General features: G+C 39.2%; 1 protein-coding gene across 14 annotated transcripts in view; it reads right to left on the reverse strand.

The window, feature by feature from the left end:
* Positions 1-19,360, reverse strand: part of PPIP5K2 (diphosphoinositol pentakisphosphate kinase 2) — a 53,694-nt gene that overhangs the window by 33,753 nt on the left and 581 nt on the right. For 4 of the 14 annotated variants that reach the window (XM_037373433.1, XM_037373431.1, XM_037373428.1 and 1 more), the window contains exons 1-8: positions 19,114-19,359; positions 8,245-8,635; positions 5,952-6,147; positions 5,152-5,242; positions 4,176-4,261; positions 2,601-2,755; positions 2,098-2,199; positions 205-366 (exon numbers count right to left, since the gene is read on the reverse strand). In XM_037373433.1, coding sequence (XP_037229330.1) covers positions 205-366; positions 2,098-2,199; positions 2,601-2,755; positions 4,176-4,261; positions 5,152-5,242; positions 5,952-6,147; positions 8,245-8,388 — 936 coding nt within the window. In that variant the 5' untranslated portion in view covers positions 8,389-8,635; positions 19,114-19,359. Of the gene's footprint in view, positions 1-204; positions 367-2,097; positions 2,200-2,600; positions 2,756-4,175; positions 4,262-5,151; positions 5,243-5,951; positions 6,148-8,244; positions 8,636-9,002; positions 9,287-13,093; positions 13,114-15,458; positions 15,614-16,327; positions 16,401-19,113 lie in introns of those variants that run through there. The other 10 variants (XM_037373430.1, XM_037373429.1, XM_037373434.1 and 7 more) reach the window with 7 other exon arrangements.

Here is a 19,360-nt window from a genome sequence, read left to right on the forward strand (position 1 = left end):
CATTCAGAACTTTTCAATGCACTAAAGGAATAATTCTTCTAGATTAAAAAGATGTGAATATGGAAGTTTAACATTCCACCTTCCTAGGAGTTCTGCAGCACTTATCACTGCTGGCTCTGTGTGTTAAAACCCTACAGAAGTTTCATGTAATAAACAATTACTTAACAGTAAACGTTTGATCAGATAGGAAAGTAATCTGCTTACTTTAAAGGCAAGGCATACTTTCCAAGCAATTAACTTCTCTCTTGCATTCAGGATGACTGGATACCTCACTTCTTTTCCTTCACTGTCTCGTTCTACTTTGCCATCCAATGCTGGAGACTTCCGTGCTTCAGCATGAGCATAGTCTGGACCTACTGTGTACACCTTTATCGAAGAACAGGAACTCTTGATTCAGTGTAATTAAATTACATTCCATATAAGCATACAGTTCGCTAAATTTATCTCAAATGTTATAACAAATTCAAAAGATACTAGCTGCTTTCATCATTGAAAAGATTACTCTGAAGTACCTTCCTCAATGCCATTCTTTGCATTCTCAGAACACTCATCATTTACTGACAACCTAGGATAAAGCAAGACGAGGAATAGCTGGACCACAGGTAAAGAAAAAGAATAATTATAAAACGTGATGAATAAAAATTATGGTGATAAAGAGGTAAAGAATAATGTTTTCCTCTCCAAAACATCTGCAGAACTTGATGAGAAGTTTAATTCAATAATCATTTCAGCTTACCTGATTATGAAATCTGGCTGCAGGGCTAAGTGGTTCTCTTTACTAAAAAATATTTTCATATTTTAGGCAAGACTAAACAAAGTAAAGATCTGCCCAGTTTTAGCATGACAAGGCCAGGGCTTGAGAGAATGATTGTGCAATCTACTCTGCCACAGTTACTGAAAGGACTGGGGCATATGCTACAGGAGACTTGTCAGCAGCTCACAAAGATGGGCTACTGCCACTTTAATTAAAAAGAAAACTCTTAAGCTGTGATAAAAAGCCATTCAGCTATCCAATTTAGACAATTCAGGCAATAGGGTGAGTTGGGATAAGCTGCCTAATATAAAGGTCACAATCTTGTTACTTGCAGAAAATCCATTGTTTATTTAGGGTGTTAGAAGTCCACTGCTGCTGCCTGATACGCACTACAAGTAGTCAAAACAGTCCCCACCACGCAAGTAATTTCAATCTCTTCAGTTTGCAAGACACTTCTCTTTTTGCAAACGGGATGTAAAAGTCTTACAGAGACGTCTGTCAACCTATTGCAAAGTATGGCACAGTATAACCATCTGAGGAGTATAGCTCATGAAAACATAGCAACTTAAAGAATGGGGAATTTGTCTAAGAACATAAAATGACCATAGCTCTCACGTATGACCAAGTGGAAGAAACTGATTGCAACTGATAAAAGGGCTCTTTGGCCTAACACTGGATTAGATCTCACATGCTCTAAACCTCTGCTTTTTGTCTAAAAGCAGTGATCCTCAGGCCACTTGTAAAACATTTACTTTACATGTTTTGTGATGGGCTTAAAATAGCCAGAACTAACACAAAGGGAAAGAAAGCAATCTCCATAAGGGGCTGGCTTAATACTTATTTTGTTAATGTTGTTTTAGCGTTCTTTTATGACACCTGATCATTACATCTGTTAGGATAATAAATGAACAAGAGTGAAAATAATTACAGATAAAGTCATTGTATTATTTTCTGCAACTTCATATCATTTTAGTAAGTAACTTTTGTATATTAATTAGAATACTAGGATAGTTGGTAAAATCTATTTCAATTACAGATTTCTTTGTAACCTTCAGACAAAGTATCTAGGCAGCATCTGTTTACACAGGAATGTATATGCTGTTCTGGCACTAACACAATACAAAAAGGAAGAAAATGTGTTGAGTAATAATACTTGATTCTAACAACATAAGCAAAGCTGCTCTACAAGTTCTGTATTTCACTAGAATAAGAATTATGTTCTTTACTTATGAACTATATCAAAACTTCATTTGACACAAAGATATACTTTCATCTTTAAAACTGACAAGTTCTTGGAGCACTTGATAGTTCTAAATATAAATAAGCATGTGCTATTGTCATACCTTCACATCAGTGCCATCTGTAGGCATGAATTCCTCATAAATATAGGAGCCTGTTTTTCTCACACTGCTTTCAGGAGAATAAACACTGCTTCTGCTGCCAATCTGAAATGAATATTTTTCTATTAATAAATTCATAGGCTACTGCCTGAGAAACTTTAAAACTCCTTAAAACAATGCACCTACTGAGAAAACACTTCCTGTACAAAATGAAGCAAGCAGGTTTTGATGATTCCCAAAAGTTTAAGATTCTAAAAGTGCTATGATAGTGTATGCTTCTTTTACCTATAAGAATCTGCAGTGGGCTGACAACCCACTGCAAAGAACAAGGGTCTTCATCCAATCTACATGTTTTCCTGAAATTACTTTCTCTGATCTGCCACTACTCCTACACAAGGAGGACATGACAAAAAAGGTCCCTGCTAACATATGGATAGGACAGAATTGCTCCACAGTTCTGTTAGACATCTACAATTGCTTCAACAGCTTTAGTATGATACCCTCACCTTTCGAAAGAGCCTCTGGCTTCCACCCCCAGCAGATGTTGGATAATAAATGTAAACATTGTGGTCCTCAGCACTAACTGGCTTTTCTACAAAAGGCTTTTGGAAGATTTCTCCATTCACTTCCACATGATCTTCTCCTTCAATCAAGTTGCATTCTGAAGAAACAGTGTGAACAACAGAAATGTAATAATTTATTCATGGAATGAAATTATTAGAAATTTGAGGCAATTTTATAGGATGAAGTAAAAAATTATATCACAGTTTTGGTTCAGTGATTTGTTACTGACTGCCTGAAGAATCGATGGTCATGTGCTAAACATGTCTGCTGTAGCAAGTCTGTATTATGTTAATTTTAATCTTATGTTCCAAGATTTCTGTTGATTCCCTCAGTGTCAGACAGCACACCATCTCCTACAGAAGCATAAACTTGCATGGGTGTATTCTTTTTGAAATGTTTTGAAGATGGGGCTAGAGCTGTTTGACTCACTCTTCAATGCCATTCATGGAGAGCGAACATGGTGTGGTCTCAGATGCACTAATACTCTGCAACGACAGCAGGCTGAGAACTGTCTCATACTGTGTCATTGATGGACTGGGCACAGGTCCTCTGGAATTTGGAATCTCTTCACAACTGGTTGGCAGCATGCGGCTGCTTTAATTTGACTTTTTTAGCATAAATGAGTCCTTTTCCCCCTACCTATATGGTACTTAGTTGCCAGCTGGGGTTAAATCACACCAGTCATCTAGGGCTGTGGCTTTAGCTGTAGACATACTAATCTAAAATTCCCTACCTCCCTACACCACAGTAATACTTCAGTTTTCTTTCTCTCTTACTCTTGTGTCTTGACCTGTCCTGTGTCATTGCAATCTCCCACTGTTGCTCTAAGTTTCCACTTCAGTAGAAAAAGCTGTTAAGTTTGTTATGAGATATAGGAAAAATTAATTCCAGTTTATATTCAGAGTATATCATCTGCAGATCTGTCCAAACTAGATTTCCCTTACCTGGTTGATTGTATTTAGAAAGGAAAGTATTCAATAGCCTGACTTGTTTCTGTCAATATTACTTTCCTAAGCAAAATTACTAATCATTGTTGGTAATGTAACATCATCAATGCTGCTCTCCTCAGCGACATATTAGAATCACAGTTTTGAGTTTGGAGGCCCTTATACTCTAGTTGGTCTGTGATGGTGGTAAGATAATTGTGACCCCAGGCTTCAGAATCATGCTTTTCAGATGCATACTGTACTGCCAATGGCTGGGATGGAATTAAGTTTTCTTCACAGCAGCTGGTATGCCGTTATGTTTTGAGTTTGTGACCAAACCAGTCTTTATGTTTTAGTTGTTGCTCAGCAGTGCTTACAAGCCTCAACAGTCTTTTCTGTTTCACATACTGTCCCCACAGCCAGTAGGGGTTAACCCACAACAATAATTTAAATACTGGAGGAGAAATCAACCTCTGCAGAAAAGAATTAATTGTCTAGCAAGTGAAAATTAGCTTTCCACTATGTATGTAGTATTCTCCATTGGAGAACAAAGCAATGGTAATGGTTGATATTTTAGTTAACAGTTTTTACCCTGGGGATTGTTTGGATCACGGTTCAGAACTGCATAGCGAGGAAGTAAAATGCCTTCAGCTTTAAGAATGCCATATACTTCTCTCCTAGAAGAAGAGAACAGAAGTTGCACAGTAAGACAGCAAATCCTGCCAATATTTGTATTTTACAGTCCATGAGTAAGGGAGAAGAAAAATACATACAAATGTTGCTCCCCCGCCCCCCCCCCCCCCCCCCCCCCAGTTACACAGGATAAGACTACACATATAATACTCTATAAATACCGTGCTTTTAAGGTCACTGACACAGCTGTACCTTTACAGTGATCTCATCAAGATCAATAAAAACGTAATTTGCTATGCCACTCCTGTCCTTACCACTCTGGCAGTGCAACAGCAATTTACATAGAACAATACTCTTGTTAAAGGAGATTATTAACATGAAGAGTTGAAAAAGTGAAGGCATCTAAAAGAGCAAGTCTGCTCACTGTTCAGAAGGCTCCAATGCTTATTTTTGCTCATTACTGTTTTTTTAATTTGTTATGCATGATTGCAGCTCCAAAAGAAAATTCACTTTGAATAACCACATGATCTTTGAATACCAATTTCTGTTAAGTATCCACTTGACAGAAAAAAGACCTTTAATAAGTCATATGAATTCACAATTATAGGATGTTGTACAGTTGCTATACATACCTATGCTATACCTCTTTTCAGAGTTCAAACTCTTTTATTTGTTATGCTTTAGACAAATGTATCACCAAATTTCTACCTTGGTAAATGTTCAGATGTATCGATATAAAAGCAGTAAAAGAAAAAAACACAGCTACAGGCACATCCCACAAAACTATGCATACATTAATAAAACACAGCATTCACTGCAATTTTATTTATACTACTGTACAATACACTGGAACTATTGATATGCAATAACAACAGATTCTCATGTCACCGACCTGAAAGTAATTTGCTGTTTGCAGGTAATTTGTGTTACTTACCTATCTTGTATGTGATACTGCATATTCAAGTCATTGATTATGAATGGATTCCTGAGTTTTGCATAGGCAACTGCTTTGTCCAGTGGAAATCCTAAAATATTTAAGGCAAGTAAATTAAAACTACAAGACACACCACCAGTAAATAGCCTGGAACCCTCATATTCAAGCTTTAGAGTATAACCGGAGATGTGACTTAAGTGGGAAGATGCTCTGTCAACTATAGACACATAACATCAACTTAAGACCACCATGAAAGTGCAGCCTAATTTCAGTATGGGCTGCCAAAAATAGTGGTCCTGTCTCCAGTTCTCTTCTCCTCACTCCACATGCCCTCCATTTCCGTAGGGCTAGAATTAAGGCTTTTATTGCCTCTGTCCCAAAACACGATTTTTAACTTCAGCCTACTCCTCTTTGGTTCGCTGCCCAACCCCACAAAGAAACCTAGATGTTATCAGAGATACACGACAGTGGCCAGGGACCCAACACTCCCACTGAGAAAGTAGCATGCCTTCACAGTTATTGGACCAAAAGTGTTAGTCACCATTTTCCCTAGCTCCACAAATATTTACCAATGGAATAGCTATTTTAAACACTATGTCAGACAGGACTTTCTCAGGCAATAAAAACAGTATCATTTAAAAATTTTATTTTAAAAGTTAGTTGTATTATATTAAACAAGACAAATGAACCTCTTCCTAGGAAAATCTAATAAAACTACAAGACAAAAAAATAAAAAGATCCTCGAACTGGTTAAAGTATTCAGATGTCAAAAATACTTATGTTATTATTGGAAGATGTACCTTTAGAATGAAAAGAAATGAGACAGTCACATAAAGGCCAGTTTTCTACTGGCTCATTCAAAATAACATCCTCTTCAAATATTACCACAGTAATGTACTTAAACATGGAGAGGCGTTCAAGAATTTCTTTCATTGGTTTGGACTTAGATTTCTTCGCCATTGAACAAATCCCAACTGCGATTTGTCTTTCTGGTGGCTGAAGAGGGTGAGAAAAAAACAATTATTATTTTTACATTTTCTCAGAACACAACAGGGTTTTAGCAGCCCAATAGTAGAGCAGACTGTTTTCTGGTAAAACTCACATGCTACCTTTAATTTAGTAAATTGCTAGGAGGTAACAAAATGCAGCGTGACAGCACACCACACTGCATCCTGATAAAAATGCCTCAAAAAATTAAACTATTTAATAGCTCTACACTAATTTTTATGAGTATTGCATCAGGAATAATACACAGGATCAAAACCTAAATCAGAAATGTGAAATCTGAATGAAATAATTCTTGCAGCTTACTCTGAAATTAACCAGCAATTAATTTTTAATCTATTTAATTTTCCTACATCTACTCAGTAGTCACAAGGCTTCTCATCTTATTACCTAATATTACAACTGTGTAGAAGAATGGCTGCAGAAGCGTGGCCTTAGAATCTCTGAAGATCTGCACAATCCAGGCCTGGTATTAGAACAGGCCTGTAATCAGAATTGTACTGAAGTTGCTGTGCTGAAGTTAACAAGAAAGGCAGCCTTGAGCTATTCTTGAATCCTGAGACCAAGTAATTATGTTGTGCCAACAGGCCGTGGCTGTAACAAGCTACAGCTGCTGGGACAGCAGGTGCAGGGCCAAGAAAGATGGGGACTGGTATAGGAAAATAGGGAGTAACAAACTACAAGGCTGAAGCACAGCAACACAATTAGCTACATGGATAGAATGCTTATTTTAGTCATGATAATTAGGGATGTGAGAACCGTGCGCGTTTAGAGACTACTAACCAATTATATTTCTGCTTTACGAATATGCATGTGTATCGGTTCTATATAAGTAGTGTTAGAAACTAATAAAGTGGAGCAAGATGCATAACTCATATTGAGCATCTTCTTGACTCCGGCGAACCCTTCTTCCAACACAACTGAATTATGAAAAGGCGAACTAATTAACCAGAAAACACTATTCTAGATTTCTGAGTTATTTTGTGCATAGACAGTTTCATTTTTCTTCTGTATACTCTGTATTGCCTTCCATGTTATAAGCCTTTAAAAACTCTTTCCCCCAATGGTATTCCTAAGTGCCACAGCCAACCTCCTACTCCATTTAAAAAGAAACAAACAAAAAAACCCCAGAACAATCCTTTATTTCAACTTGCTGTTCTTTTAAAACTGAGCCAATTACCTTCCTTTGCTAAAACACACTGACTGAATTGAGCTGAGCTGCTGATTTTGCACCACTACTCTGCATTTCCAAGTTGCATTTAATGGTAAAATGTTCTATTAACACTTCCTTGCATTACCATTTTTTAGACATGCTTGCAATCAGTGAATATCTAATTTATTCCCTGAAGTTAAATGTCACAGACTAAGAGAACAGCAAAACACAGCTAAAAAGATAACATGACTAATTATGCATATTAAAATCAAGAGTTTGTCTAAAATTCTAAAACTAAATTTTAGTTTAAAAAAAATTAATTTTTTAAAATTTATTTTAAATTTAATTTTTTTAAAAAACCAAAAATGTCTAAAACTAAAAATTTGTTAAGCACAGTGCTAAAATACCATTCAGAACACTCTGCAAGGATAATAAACCAAGGCATAACAGATTAATTTAGCATGCACTGTGTATACACGAAGAGAAGAATGAAAACATGTCAGATCTTAATGAAAGCAACATTAAGATGAAAAAAAGAAATGTTGAGTCTGTTCAAACTGAAAAAGTAAAAGACAACACACAAGAAAGAAAACCTCATTTTTTGGTACTAGTTATCCAAATAAATAAAATTAAGACTTAATGCATCAGGTTCATTCCAGAATCCACGTCAAGTCTGCAAAGCTGGCACATGAATCTCAGCTGCTCTGAAACTCTCTATTAAGGTCTAGCACATCTACTTCAAAGATCTAGGTATACTTACTTTTCAAGTGTGCTGCATTTCCAAACATAACTGACAGATCATTATCTGAATATGACCGACTTCCCAACTCAGAACACCATTTCAGTATTACAGTTGTGTGATTTAATATAATTTTAAAGTAAAACAATGCTACAGAACATACAGAATAGTACACACATGTCCCTACAGTACATACAGAATCATACTCTTCCTCTTCTTCTTCCCCATGGTCATAGAAGTGCTCATAATCTGCTGATCTGGCCGAGTCCAACAACCCTTCTCCATCTTCTCCTCCCACGAAGAATCTAGGAGGATCATTCTCTGTTGCACTAACAGACATGGTTACAAGATCTACAGAGATCTATGTAGAAACTGCAGCCACTTTGGCAGCTGAGATACTGGGCATGTTTCCCACTGACTCGGGAACACAAAAGTCCCCTGCTCTTTGATGTTGCTTGTGCGGTGTTGCCACTGTGACCACGTTGTCTGCCAGGCACTGTTTAACTGGTATCATCTGTTCATTATTGGTTTGAATTGCTGCTCCAAGAAATCCACAATAGGCTTCCTGAGATGATACACTTTTTAACCTAAAAGAAATATCCAAACAAACAACAAAGAAAAAATACAGTTGATAAAGGCCCATAAAAAAACACCTTCTCATTTAGACAGTGTCTGGACATTTACATACCTCTGGACAAGCATCGGAAATAAAACCATGCACACTACATACAGTCTACATTTTACATGTATGTTTACGAGCAGGGGGAATAATTTCAAGATATTTTCAAACTACTGACGCAGACATTTTACAAACAGACAATATGACCCCCAAAAGTAAAAACTGTTAAATGCACTTCTTTCCTATAAATTTAAGAAGGCAACGTTCGGAGCATATCTTTTATATAAAAATAAATCAACATAAATCTTCTCCAATATTTGCAATAATTAACTCACCATCCCTGTCATCAGGGATTTTCCCAAAAAGCTTCCTGATCAAATGGCAACAGCAAAGAGACAAAACACTGCTGGAAACTACAAAGCCTCCATTAGGATCAATCTTAAACAGAAACATATTCTTTCAAAAACTGAGCGAATCTTCAGTGTGAAAGCAAAATGTACGTGCCAGCTTGATGTTTGCTTGTTTATTTCCAAGAAAGGACTGCTTTATTTTCACACTGAAAAATTAGTATTTAGAGATGTACACTAGCACTGGCTTCTGTCAAAAGTACTTCTATGCACTAATGTACCAGTGAAGTGAACACATACTGTACCCTTTTAACCAGTCACGTGAAAATAGAATCTTGGCCAAACAACTTGAATATGGAAACAGAGACTGAGTGTTCTGTTGTTTTAAGTAGATAACTGTTCTTGCTCTGAAGTTGTACATGGCTTTTTACCATTAATTATAATCTATTACTACTACTTAGAAAATGAATAAGCAGTTGTTATAGAAGCTCATCTGATCAAACAGTTTAGGTTAGGTTGTTTATTAGTCAGATCATTACGTAAATGCCATTCAACAATGATGTCTCAGCAGAACTTAAATTTGTTTTTAAGTATCTGTGAAAATTACTTTGGTTGCTCTATGAACAAAGTGAAGCAATAATAAATTCCCAATTGTGATCAACCATTCAGCTTCCTGTGAAAGAGGATGGTAAACAGAGCAAAAGTTACCCAGAAAGAATCTGCCGTCAGAGAGCAATAGGTTAAGTGTGTGTAAATAATACAGCTGTTCAGATCCAGAAGCTGAAGCTGATGTCTGAACAACAGACACATATGGATCCTGGAGTGACAGCAGAAGATTAAAAAGGTTATTTTCTTAAACTTACTTGTTATGTATGCATTCATCTTCAATTCCAATAGAAAATTACTTTCCTTTAGAATGTGAAACTGTAGCCATTTATTCTTCAAGCAACAAGAACAAAATGAAATTCAAACACCTGATTTATCTTGCTCTCGTGAGAGTTAGAAATGAGGCATTGAGATAAATCAATCCTGTTTATTACAGGGTTAAGAAAGTGAGCTTTTCAAATCCTATTTCTACCAAGTTCCAGAAAGGCAGGTTATTGCCCACATATACTGGCAACTAATAAAGAATTTTGAAATGGTATCAAAACCAAAAAAAGAGCCCAAAAACCATGTAAAGCATGAAAATGAAGTTTTAACAGTTCCTCTTGCATCAGCTTCCCCTCCTACCACCCAAATTCTGTAAACTGGAAACAAGTGTCTTAACAGCTTTTTAAAACCTAAGGTTTTCCCATAAAGAAGGAAAAGCAATCGCTTGAAGCAGATAAGCTGGAAGTCATCCAAAGCGTTTTTTTGAGCTTGCTTTCCCGTATCTATTCCCGTAGTGAACTTTGTGACAGCAGCAGCAGTTGTGAAGTTTGTGTGCAATTACCAACTAGTTATTTCATGATTTCATGAGGTCTCTCTAATCCAGAGTGGTTTCTTCTCAAAGCAAGTAGAAACCATACAAATAAAGGCTGAATGAAAAGCACAACATATTTTATCTACAAATGACACAAAGATACAACCTGACAAGGTTTGATTCCCTAACAAGCCTACCTCAGTGTTTTTCTACATTTCTAACTCAAGAATCTGGACAGCATTGACAATACTGGTGGCAACCTGACCTGTCAAGTGGAGCTTCGCTTGTGGAAAACAGACTCAACAGTCACATAGTCTGCTTCAAGTTAACATATTATTTTCTGCAAGATTTATTACTTTGTTCACCCATCTGATGATGGATGAATTATTAAGATTGTGACACCATGCTACTGGCGTCATTTCATGAGCCACATGAAAACATGAGCCCCAGTTTTCAGATAGTTTGTTAAAGTAACACCAAAGACACAGGATCAAGAGAAGACACTGGCAGTTTTCAGGCTTGTAAACTACTGCATAGACTCACTGAATTGCATATAAATTGGCATTCTGACTGCTGATGATTACCACCAGCTTATCTTCCAGACCGCAGATGCTCTTAACTACTGTCATTAGCACAAATTTGAGTCAGGATATAATGAATAAATTATGTATTTTTTAGAATAAATGCTTTCAGAGGTGGGAATTAAAATTCCTTCCCCTTCAAATGGTTTGGCTACTGTAAAAATTGAGGAATCCCTTTCTTGTGGTGAGTGAAATAAAAAGAGTCCAAGAGACATGGAAAGAGAAATACAAGAGTAAGTGACTGCAACTACAGTGAACAACTTACAGAAGTCTCCTAGAACACCCAGTAAGTTCATGCTTGCATAAAAATGTGGTTCTCAAGCTGCACACCAAGGAGAAATAATAACTGGCAGAGACAGAAGATAGAGCCGCCTTTCTGTCCCAGAAGTACTGTCAAAACTAAGGGAGGAAACCTCTAACACATGGTGCCCCGTGCACAATTCCATCTTGCTGCCCCTGAAGCAGGCAGGAGTTTTCCCAGTGCCATTTTTTTGTATTAAGAAGTGAGCAGCAGCAGCAATACAGGGCCCAAAATGCTCTACGTGTGATCCTCTTGTACTTAGTGCATAAGCATAAGCCTCATCAGACAGTGAAGATTAGAAGATTACATGCATGCCTCAACCATGCAAGACCGCAGTGTAAGCAAGCCAAACCCCAAAGTTCCATGTTGGAGTACACACTGACCCATTTCCAAAAAGAACATCCAGGCAACAATCCCCTTCCGTGCAATGACCTTTCCAGGTAAAACTAATTAGACTATGTTCCCTTCCAGCCTCAGCTGTTACACAAGGCTTCTGTTTTACAGCATACAGATAAAAAACCCTCCACCGATTTTGAAAAACACAATTTAACTAACTATGTTTCTTAAAAGGACTTCCAACCAAATGTTTCTATTACCAGTTCCACCTGTCCCAAAACTTCCTATTCATGACCACGACATGACAATTCTTGGCCAAAAAAGAGGAAAAAAAAATGTTTAAAGAAAACAGTAAATCTGCTAATTTTACATTCTCAACTTAAAATAAACTCATCTCAGTTTTTCCTTAACAAGTTAGATGGCACTAAAATCGCATACTGTAAAGAAGAAGTAAAAATCCTTAAGTTTAACTGGTATTATTATCACTTACTAGTGGAAGGTATACAAAATAACATTCTAAATACTTAAAATAACACACAGACTAACTTAACATTAACGTACCAATAGGGCTGTATTTGAATCACAGATTTTGGTAGCATGCTAAGCACGACAATTCCAGTGTTTACTCCAGCAGTGCACTACAGACTTTTCTCCTAACAGAACATTTCTCTACTTCCACAAGTATACTCCAAAAGAGTAAGTAAAAACATAGTCTTCAGTAAGTGTTAACAGATACCCCACAAAGTATTCCTGTCCCCATTGCACGTGTTTCAGCAGCTCAGCAATCCAGCCCTGGTGTTTCCCATATTCACTCAGACCATAAAGATTAGTATTCCAGTAACTGTCAGCAACTTATCAGCTCAAGAGTGGTGATCTGTTCATCAGCAGTGGTCTGAACAGTCATGTGAAAGGGGCTCGAAGTTCTAACAGCCACGTTCCAAATACTAATAAAACCATATACAACTCCTATATATGAACAAGCATTTCACCAGCTTTTCTTCTGTGTTGCTACAGCTATCAGAAATACACACTGCCTCTACTGCACTCTGATGGAAATGAATGGAACAAAACTAGAGTAAAAAATGCTTCTCATCTATTATCTCAAGAAAAAACCCCAACACATCATACATTAAATAGCTATAAAACATCTCTGAACCACAAATCACTAAGGAAAACACCTTTTGGAAATGCCATTATAATAAAACAACTGCAAAATACTTTGTGACATTTACATTGTGAAATTTAACAAACATGTAACTGTACATGAAGCATAAGTGGTCCTCATCTGTTACATGATTCTGTAAATATATATATACACAACAGCAATAAAACAGCCCATTCCCCTGCACCCTCCCCCTGTATGGCTCCTTTTAAAGCTTCCACTCTTACTGGTGTAGGCATATTCAAACTATGTCCATTACCAGCTTCCTCCAATTCAAATTAAGTATTTAAAACTCACATGACTTCAACAGCAGTTTTTCAGGTAGTCTCAGTGAGATGACAGAAAGCTTTCAACATCTTCCTGCTAGAACTGCTATACCTAACATTTCGTTAACACTACACTGAACAAATGTTTGCTTCAATCTTCCCGAGGCATTTTGCCAGTTTTTAAAATTCCAGTTCTGCAGTATGATGTATGGTGTAACAAATCACTAAAGAGCCAATTTGTTGGGTTGCTGGTGGAGCAGAAAGTATGGCGAGGGGCAAGGGGGAGGCAGAGGGGAGACGAGAAGAAAAAATCAGCAGAGTTTGAACTCTGCGAGAGGTGACAGCAGTGACTGCAATGCTGAGTACTTCTATGGATGTGTGACATATTTCTACAAATGATTCAAAGAAACCTGGTAATACTTCAGATTTAAATGTGAGGCTCCAGAACGACTAACAAAACCTATGCTCAAGAACAGCATCTCCTCAGGTGTGACAGATGACCAGGAAGAGAAAGGAAACAGGACAGGCACAAGAGAAAAAAAGATGGAAAGGATGTCAAGACCAGAAGCTGCGGAGTACACCACCATGAGCAAATCATACGTGTCTTGTTTATTACTGTACCTTACACAGCAAAAGATACATATCTTCTCCAATTTACTTAAATATTCGATGTCTGCTGTGTCACACAGTAATAGAAAACATAAATATTTACACACATTGTTCTGTTCTACCACACATGCTGTGAGGTGGCGAGTAGCAGCTGTCAGCCCATTACTGAGATATGTTACATCTAAAGAAAAGATGTAAAGCAGCTCTACCCCAGTATCCCCGAACCACAAAGGATGTTACAGTTTTAGCCTGATACTACTTTGTGCAAAGTAACAAAAAGAAAAACCAAACCCAACCAATCACAGAAAATGCAAAGGGATATAAAGGTTTCCAATAATTACTGGAATTTACAAGGTCTAGTGGTGTAATAGGCTGATTAAGAAACATGAAACTGAGAAAAGCCTTTGGCTCTCATCACTTGAATACACACTTCAACAGCCTTAAGAAGTTTATTGCCATCTTCTACAACTCGTATCTGCCGAGTAACACAACACAAGGGATTGTACTGATGTACAACAGACAAGAAACAGGTTAAAAGGTAGCAAAGGAAAAAGATGCAATTATAAAGGTTACATTACACTGAACTAAGTCACTTGCTACAATCTTGCATTAAACTAACATCAAGCTCTACATTTCACAATACACTAACATATTCCCCCGTCATATGTAATCCACACATCAAGACAAGCTTTTCCAAAATTTCTTTTTCATTCTGTTAGTACTTTCACAGATTAGCCTGCTTTCCCCCACCTAAATCAACAGGCAATCTGCAAAGTATTAGAAGGGAGGGCAGACCATTGTACATTCCCCTCTCCACTGGCAGGCAGCATGGCATGGACAAAACGTGGTAGGCACCCACACAGGTATTCATTAAATATAAACAATCCTATTATCTCTCTCTATTCTATTCAAAAGCAGCTGACTTTATGCACTCCAACCAGGACGCTGCACCCTGCCTGCAACTTGCAGACTCTCCCAGGACTCCACCGTAACTTGCTCCACTGCACCCCAGCACAGGGGTGGTCACACCTTGACTACTTTCCTTGCTCCATACCAAGAATCCTGCGCCTTCTCATCCTGTCTAGACTCCCCGTCCAATGTGTCACCACTACTACCTCTACCTGCTAGTCCCAATCTCCTCCATTACAGGCAATGGGGCAGGAGTCTCCAAAATCTGTCAAAAACCTCCCAAAAGAGAAGATGAACAGCCTTTATTTGAGGCTTTTAGCCAGCCACTTGGTTGTGCATACAAGCCAAACACAGCTCTCAGACTGTCAAATGAAGGCCATAATCTATGACAAATAACAAATGGGAACATGCAAAGTTCTTTCTGTTTGCAAGAACACTGCAAATATTTTGTACAGTGTTCTAAAAGCAATACGATGTAGTACTTCATGCATTACTCCACCAGAAAAATTGTACCACCTCCCATTCCAAAACAGACTACTCACCTTTCAGTTTCACTACTAAGACCTGAAGAAACATTCTGAAGAATGAAGGGGAGCTGTGAGTCTTCCTTGCCAGGCAACTGCTTGTATTGAGTTTACATGGCAAGGTTTTGGTAGCAGGGGAGACTGCAAGGGTGGCTTCTATGAGAAGACACCAGAAGCTGCCCCCAGGTTGGACAGCGCCAGTTTCAGCTGGCTCAAAGATGAAACTGCTGCTGCCCAGAACTGAGCCCATCAGTGATGTGGGTGGTGCCTTTGTGATAACGTATTTAATAAAGAATAAAAAACACTGCACAGCAGCTGAGAAAAAGATGTGAGAAAATGTTACGAGAAACAAACCTGCAGATGCCAAGCTCAGTGAAGAAGAAGGGGGAGGAAGCGCTCCAAGCACTAGATTCCCAAGCAGCCTGCGGAGATCATGGTGAAGCAGGTTGTCCCCCTGCAGCCCATGGAGGTCCAGTGCAGCAGACAGCCACTCTGCAGCCCAGATGACTCCATGCCAGAGCAGGTGAATGTGGCCTGAAGGAAGCTGCAGCCTGTGGAAAGCTCACACTGGAGTTCCCAGCAGGAGCTGTGGCCTGTGCTGAGGACCCCATGCAGGAGCAAGTTTTCTGGCAGGACCTGTGACCCCACAGAGGACCCACACTGGAGCAGTCTCTTCCTGAAGGACTGCACCCCGTGGAAGGGACCCTATGCTGGAGTAGTTTGTCAAGAACTGCTTGTAGTGGTATTGTGCGAGATTCCCATTCTTGTGACCTGGGTAGTGCAGAGGGAGGTGCTGGTGCTATCTCTTCTCCCTGGGACCCAGTGATAAGACAACAGGGAATTGTTTAAAGCCACATCATTGGAGGTTCAGGCTTGACATTAGGAAGCATTTCCTTACTAAGAGGGTGGCCTGGAACAGGCTTCCTGAAGAGGTGGTCAATGCCCCAAGCCTGTCAGCGTTTGAGAGGCATATAGACAAAGCCCTTAATAACATGCTGTCACTTTTGGTCAGCCCTGAATGTCAATCAGTTGGACTAGATGATTGTTGTAGGTCCTCTCCAATTGAAATACTCTATTTCATTCTAAAGAACTGCAGTCTGTAGAAAGGACTCACACTGGAGCAGTTCATGAAGGACTGTCTCCCATGGAAGGGACCCCATGCTGGAGCAGGGGAAGAGCATGAAGAAGAAAGAGTAGCAGAAACAGAAGAATTATGAACTGACCATAGTCCTCGTTCTCCATCTCCCTGCACTGCTTGGCAGGGGACAGAAAGAAGGGCTGGGAGTAAAGTTGAGCCTGGAAATAAAGAAGGGTGAGGGAAAGGTGGTTTTAGATTTTTTCTTATTTCTCATTATCCTACCCTATTTAATTTGAAATAAATTAATTTCCCCAAATTGGGTTCTGTTTTGCCCATGACAGTAGCTGGTGAGTGAGCTCCTTGTCTTCATCTCAGCCGACAAGCTTTCGTCATTTTTCCCCCACCCTATTGACGGAAAAGCAGTAATACCATGGCTTAGTAGGCACCTGGTTGGTAGCCAATGTCAACCCAGCACAGTGCTCCAAATGCATTTCATGGGCAAAACACTATTGCACTGTTACCTGCACTCCAGCAGTAAAGGATACATACAGGTGCTTTTACCCACACTTTCTTCAGCTTGGTGGTTAGAACATTTTTCTGATAAACAGAAAAGAGGAACTTGAAACCACTGAGACAGGAAGGAACAGAAACAGTATTTGTCCTATTCCATTCAATGGTTCAAACAGTTACACTACTGCAATCCAATTTCACTTTCCTTATATACCACTAATTTTCCTTAAAGGTGGCCACTAGGTTTCTTTTTAGGGAAGAGAGTATGCTGCTCTGGATTCCAAGCACAGGCCTGGTGCCTAATGTGTAAAATCAAACCACTCAAACAACAGGAATCCAGAAATACCCACCTTACTAGCATTTCCTACTGGAAACAATTCCTGTCAGTGTTATTCACAGAGGCACTTACATTTTTTGAAATGCTGTACACCTAGGCTAGCTAACTAACTGCAGTTGCCTAACCAGGCACCTGAATTATTTTCCACTGCACCACTGAATTATTTCTGCCTGAAATAAGATTTCAGTCTGACCATTCACACTACAGTAGCTTAGCCCAGTGGCCTAAAAACTTAAGAGTTGTACTGGGCCATGTGAACCAGAATTCTGTTAAGAAGCCAGCTTTGCAGCAAGGAAAGACATGCCTTTTAGGTTGCTGACGAATGAGATTTCTAGTAAACACAACTGTTACAGCTTTCAAACAGTAATTACTTGGCTGATTTCCCCATGTTTGCTTTCTTTCCTAGTAATTATACAGCAAAGTATTTCCAGTCATTTAGAATTACCAAACTTAAAGTGAAGTAACTTTTCAGTGCATCTTACTTACCCTTACAAAATTCTTTCCTTGCACAACTTATTTCCCCCCAATACCTCACCAGTAAAAATGTGACTTTTTCAGCACATGCAATGACACCTGCTAAAACTCTTGAGTTTTAGCCCCAAACACTGCACTATCACAGGGCATCATTCAACTTTTCAGCAGTTATAAACTGCAAAATAAACCATTACAGTCTTTCAACAGGAGTGTCAGAAGAGCCTTGAAGCTGTCTGGTAAATATCACTATTCTCCCTTCAAGACCGAAAGGCAGTATTTTTTTTTAACTGGCAAACACTACTACAAACTGACATGTGGCATGTTGCAAGTGTCTCCTGCACAGCCACAGAATAGATAACCTTCACATCAATTAACCTCCAAGTTCCTTTCTAAATCAAACCTTGTCAAAAACATCACATAAAGACATTTATGTTTGGGGCAAGGTTGAATGTTTCAAGAAAGGCTGGCCTCCAAACTTTTAGAGATCCCCCTCAGAGATGTCAAAACAGCTTTTCCATATTCTCCCAAAGAATTGTTACTTCAGCTTTGTAGAGATGAGAACCTTTCTGCAAAATAATTCTGAACTAAAGTTCATTTGGCTCAGCCTCTGGAGGCCTGATCTGTTCTAACCACAAATGCCAGAAGGATGAAAATCTATTTCGCAGAACAATCAGACAACCAAGACAAGCCAACCAATACAAAAATTTGTATTTCTCACATACTGAACCATAAAAGAGGCACACTACATCAGTCAAATCCTTATGCCAAAACCGGTTCTACATAAGCAGTAGTTTTGTTATTGGTTGAATCAAAACTTGTTCACCAAAACAAGATTCTATTTGAAATTTGATACCCCAGGTGAAGAAAAAAAAAAGTTTGGCTTGCCACTAGAGTAGAAAAATGAAGCAGAAGGGATGCAGAAATGATGGAAATGGCACAGCTTAGATTAAGGGAAAGAACACTTAGAAAGATGCAACATAATGCAAAATTACTATAACAAACAACTGCAAAGAGTAGCTTTTCAGCTTAGGGCACCAGATAGAAGTGGTTTGGATGAGAAAGGAAACCACATATTTCACTGTGGTTGTGATACCGATCTCCCCTAGTCTTCTTTCTTCTGAGGAGAGCAGGTAACTACAAAATCAACTACTACAAGGCAACAATAAAAGCGCCAAAAAACCAGAAGGCTGCTCTATCTATACACCTCTCCTACCTAAGCACCTGACTGGTTATTATCTGAGTACTGTATGTAAGTTACTTTCTTTCCCAGCTTGATTACAATGCAGAGAGCAACCTCCCTTGCCCCAAGGAATTTTGCACCGAATTTATCATCGGTTTTGGGGATATTAACAGTGCCCCAAATCCAGCGGTTTAAGAGACATCACACCACCAGCACCCCACCCCGTTTAGGAATGCTGCCTTTCACCCCATGTACTTCTTTATACCAAAAAGCTTCGCCTGCCTTCCGACAGCACACCGCGCTGCAAACTCACATTCCTGCCTTTTCAGCAAAGCTGCTACTAAAACCAGAACAGACCACAAAACCAGACAAAACACTCGATACGCTTATTGGCCATAGCCACCACGTTTTACTGATGATCGCAGCTTACCGAACAGCACGACTTAGGTCTGCGCGGAAGACAAAGAGCACAGGAGGGTGCTGCCCGTGCTGCGCTCAGGTAAGGGGGGCGGACCCGGCCAGCTGCCCACCACAGCAGTAAGCTGCCCGCTGACCCGGCTCCGCTCCTCACGGCACCTCCCGCTGCCGCCGGAGCCGCCGAGCCCCGAGGCGAGGCCGATACAGCCCCGGGGAGCCCGGGCAACAACCCTCAGCGCGGCTGGCCCCGGGCACCGCCC

Source organism: Falco rusticolus, chromosome Z (assembly GCF_015220075.1).
Source record: "Falco rusticolus isolate bFalRus1 chromosome Z, bFalRus1.pri, whole genome shotgun sequence".
NCBI lineage: Eukaryota > Metazoa > Chordata > Aves > Falconiformes > Falconidae > Falco > Falco rusticolus.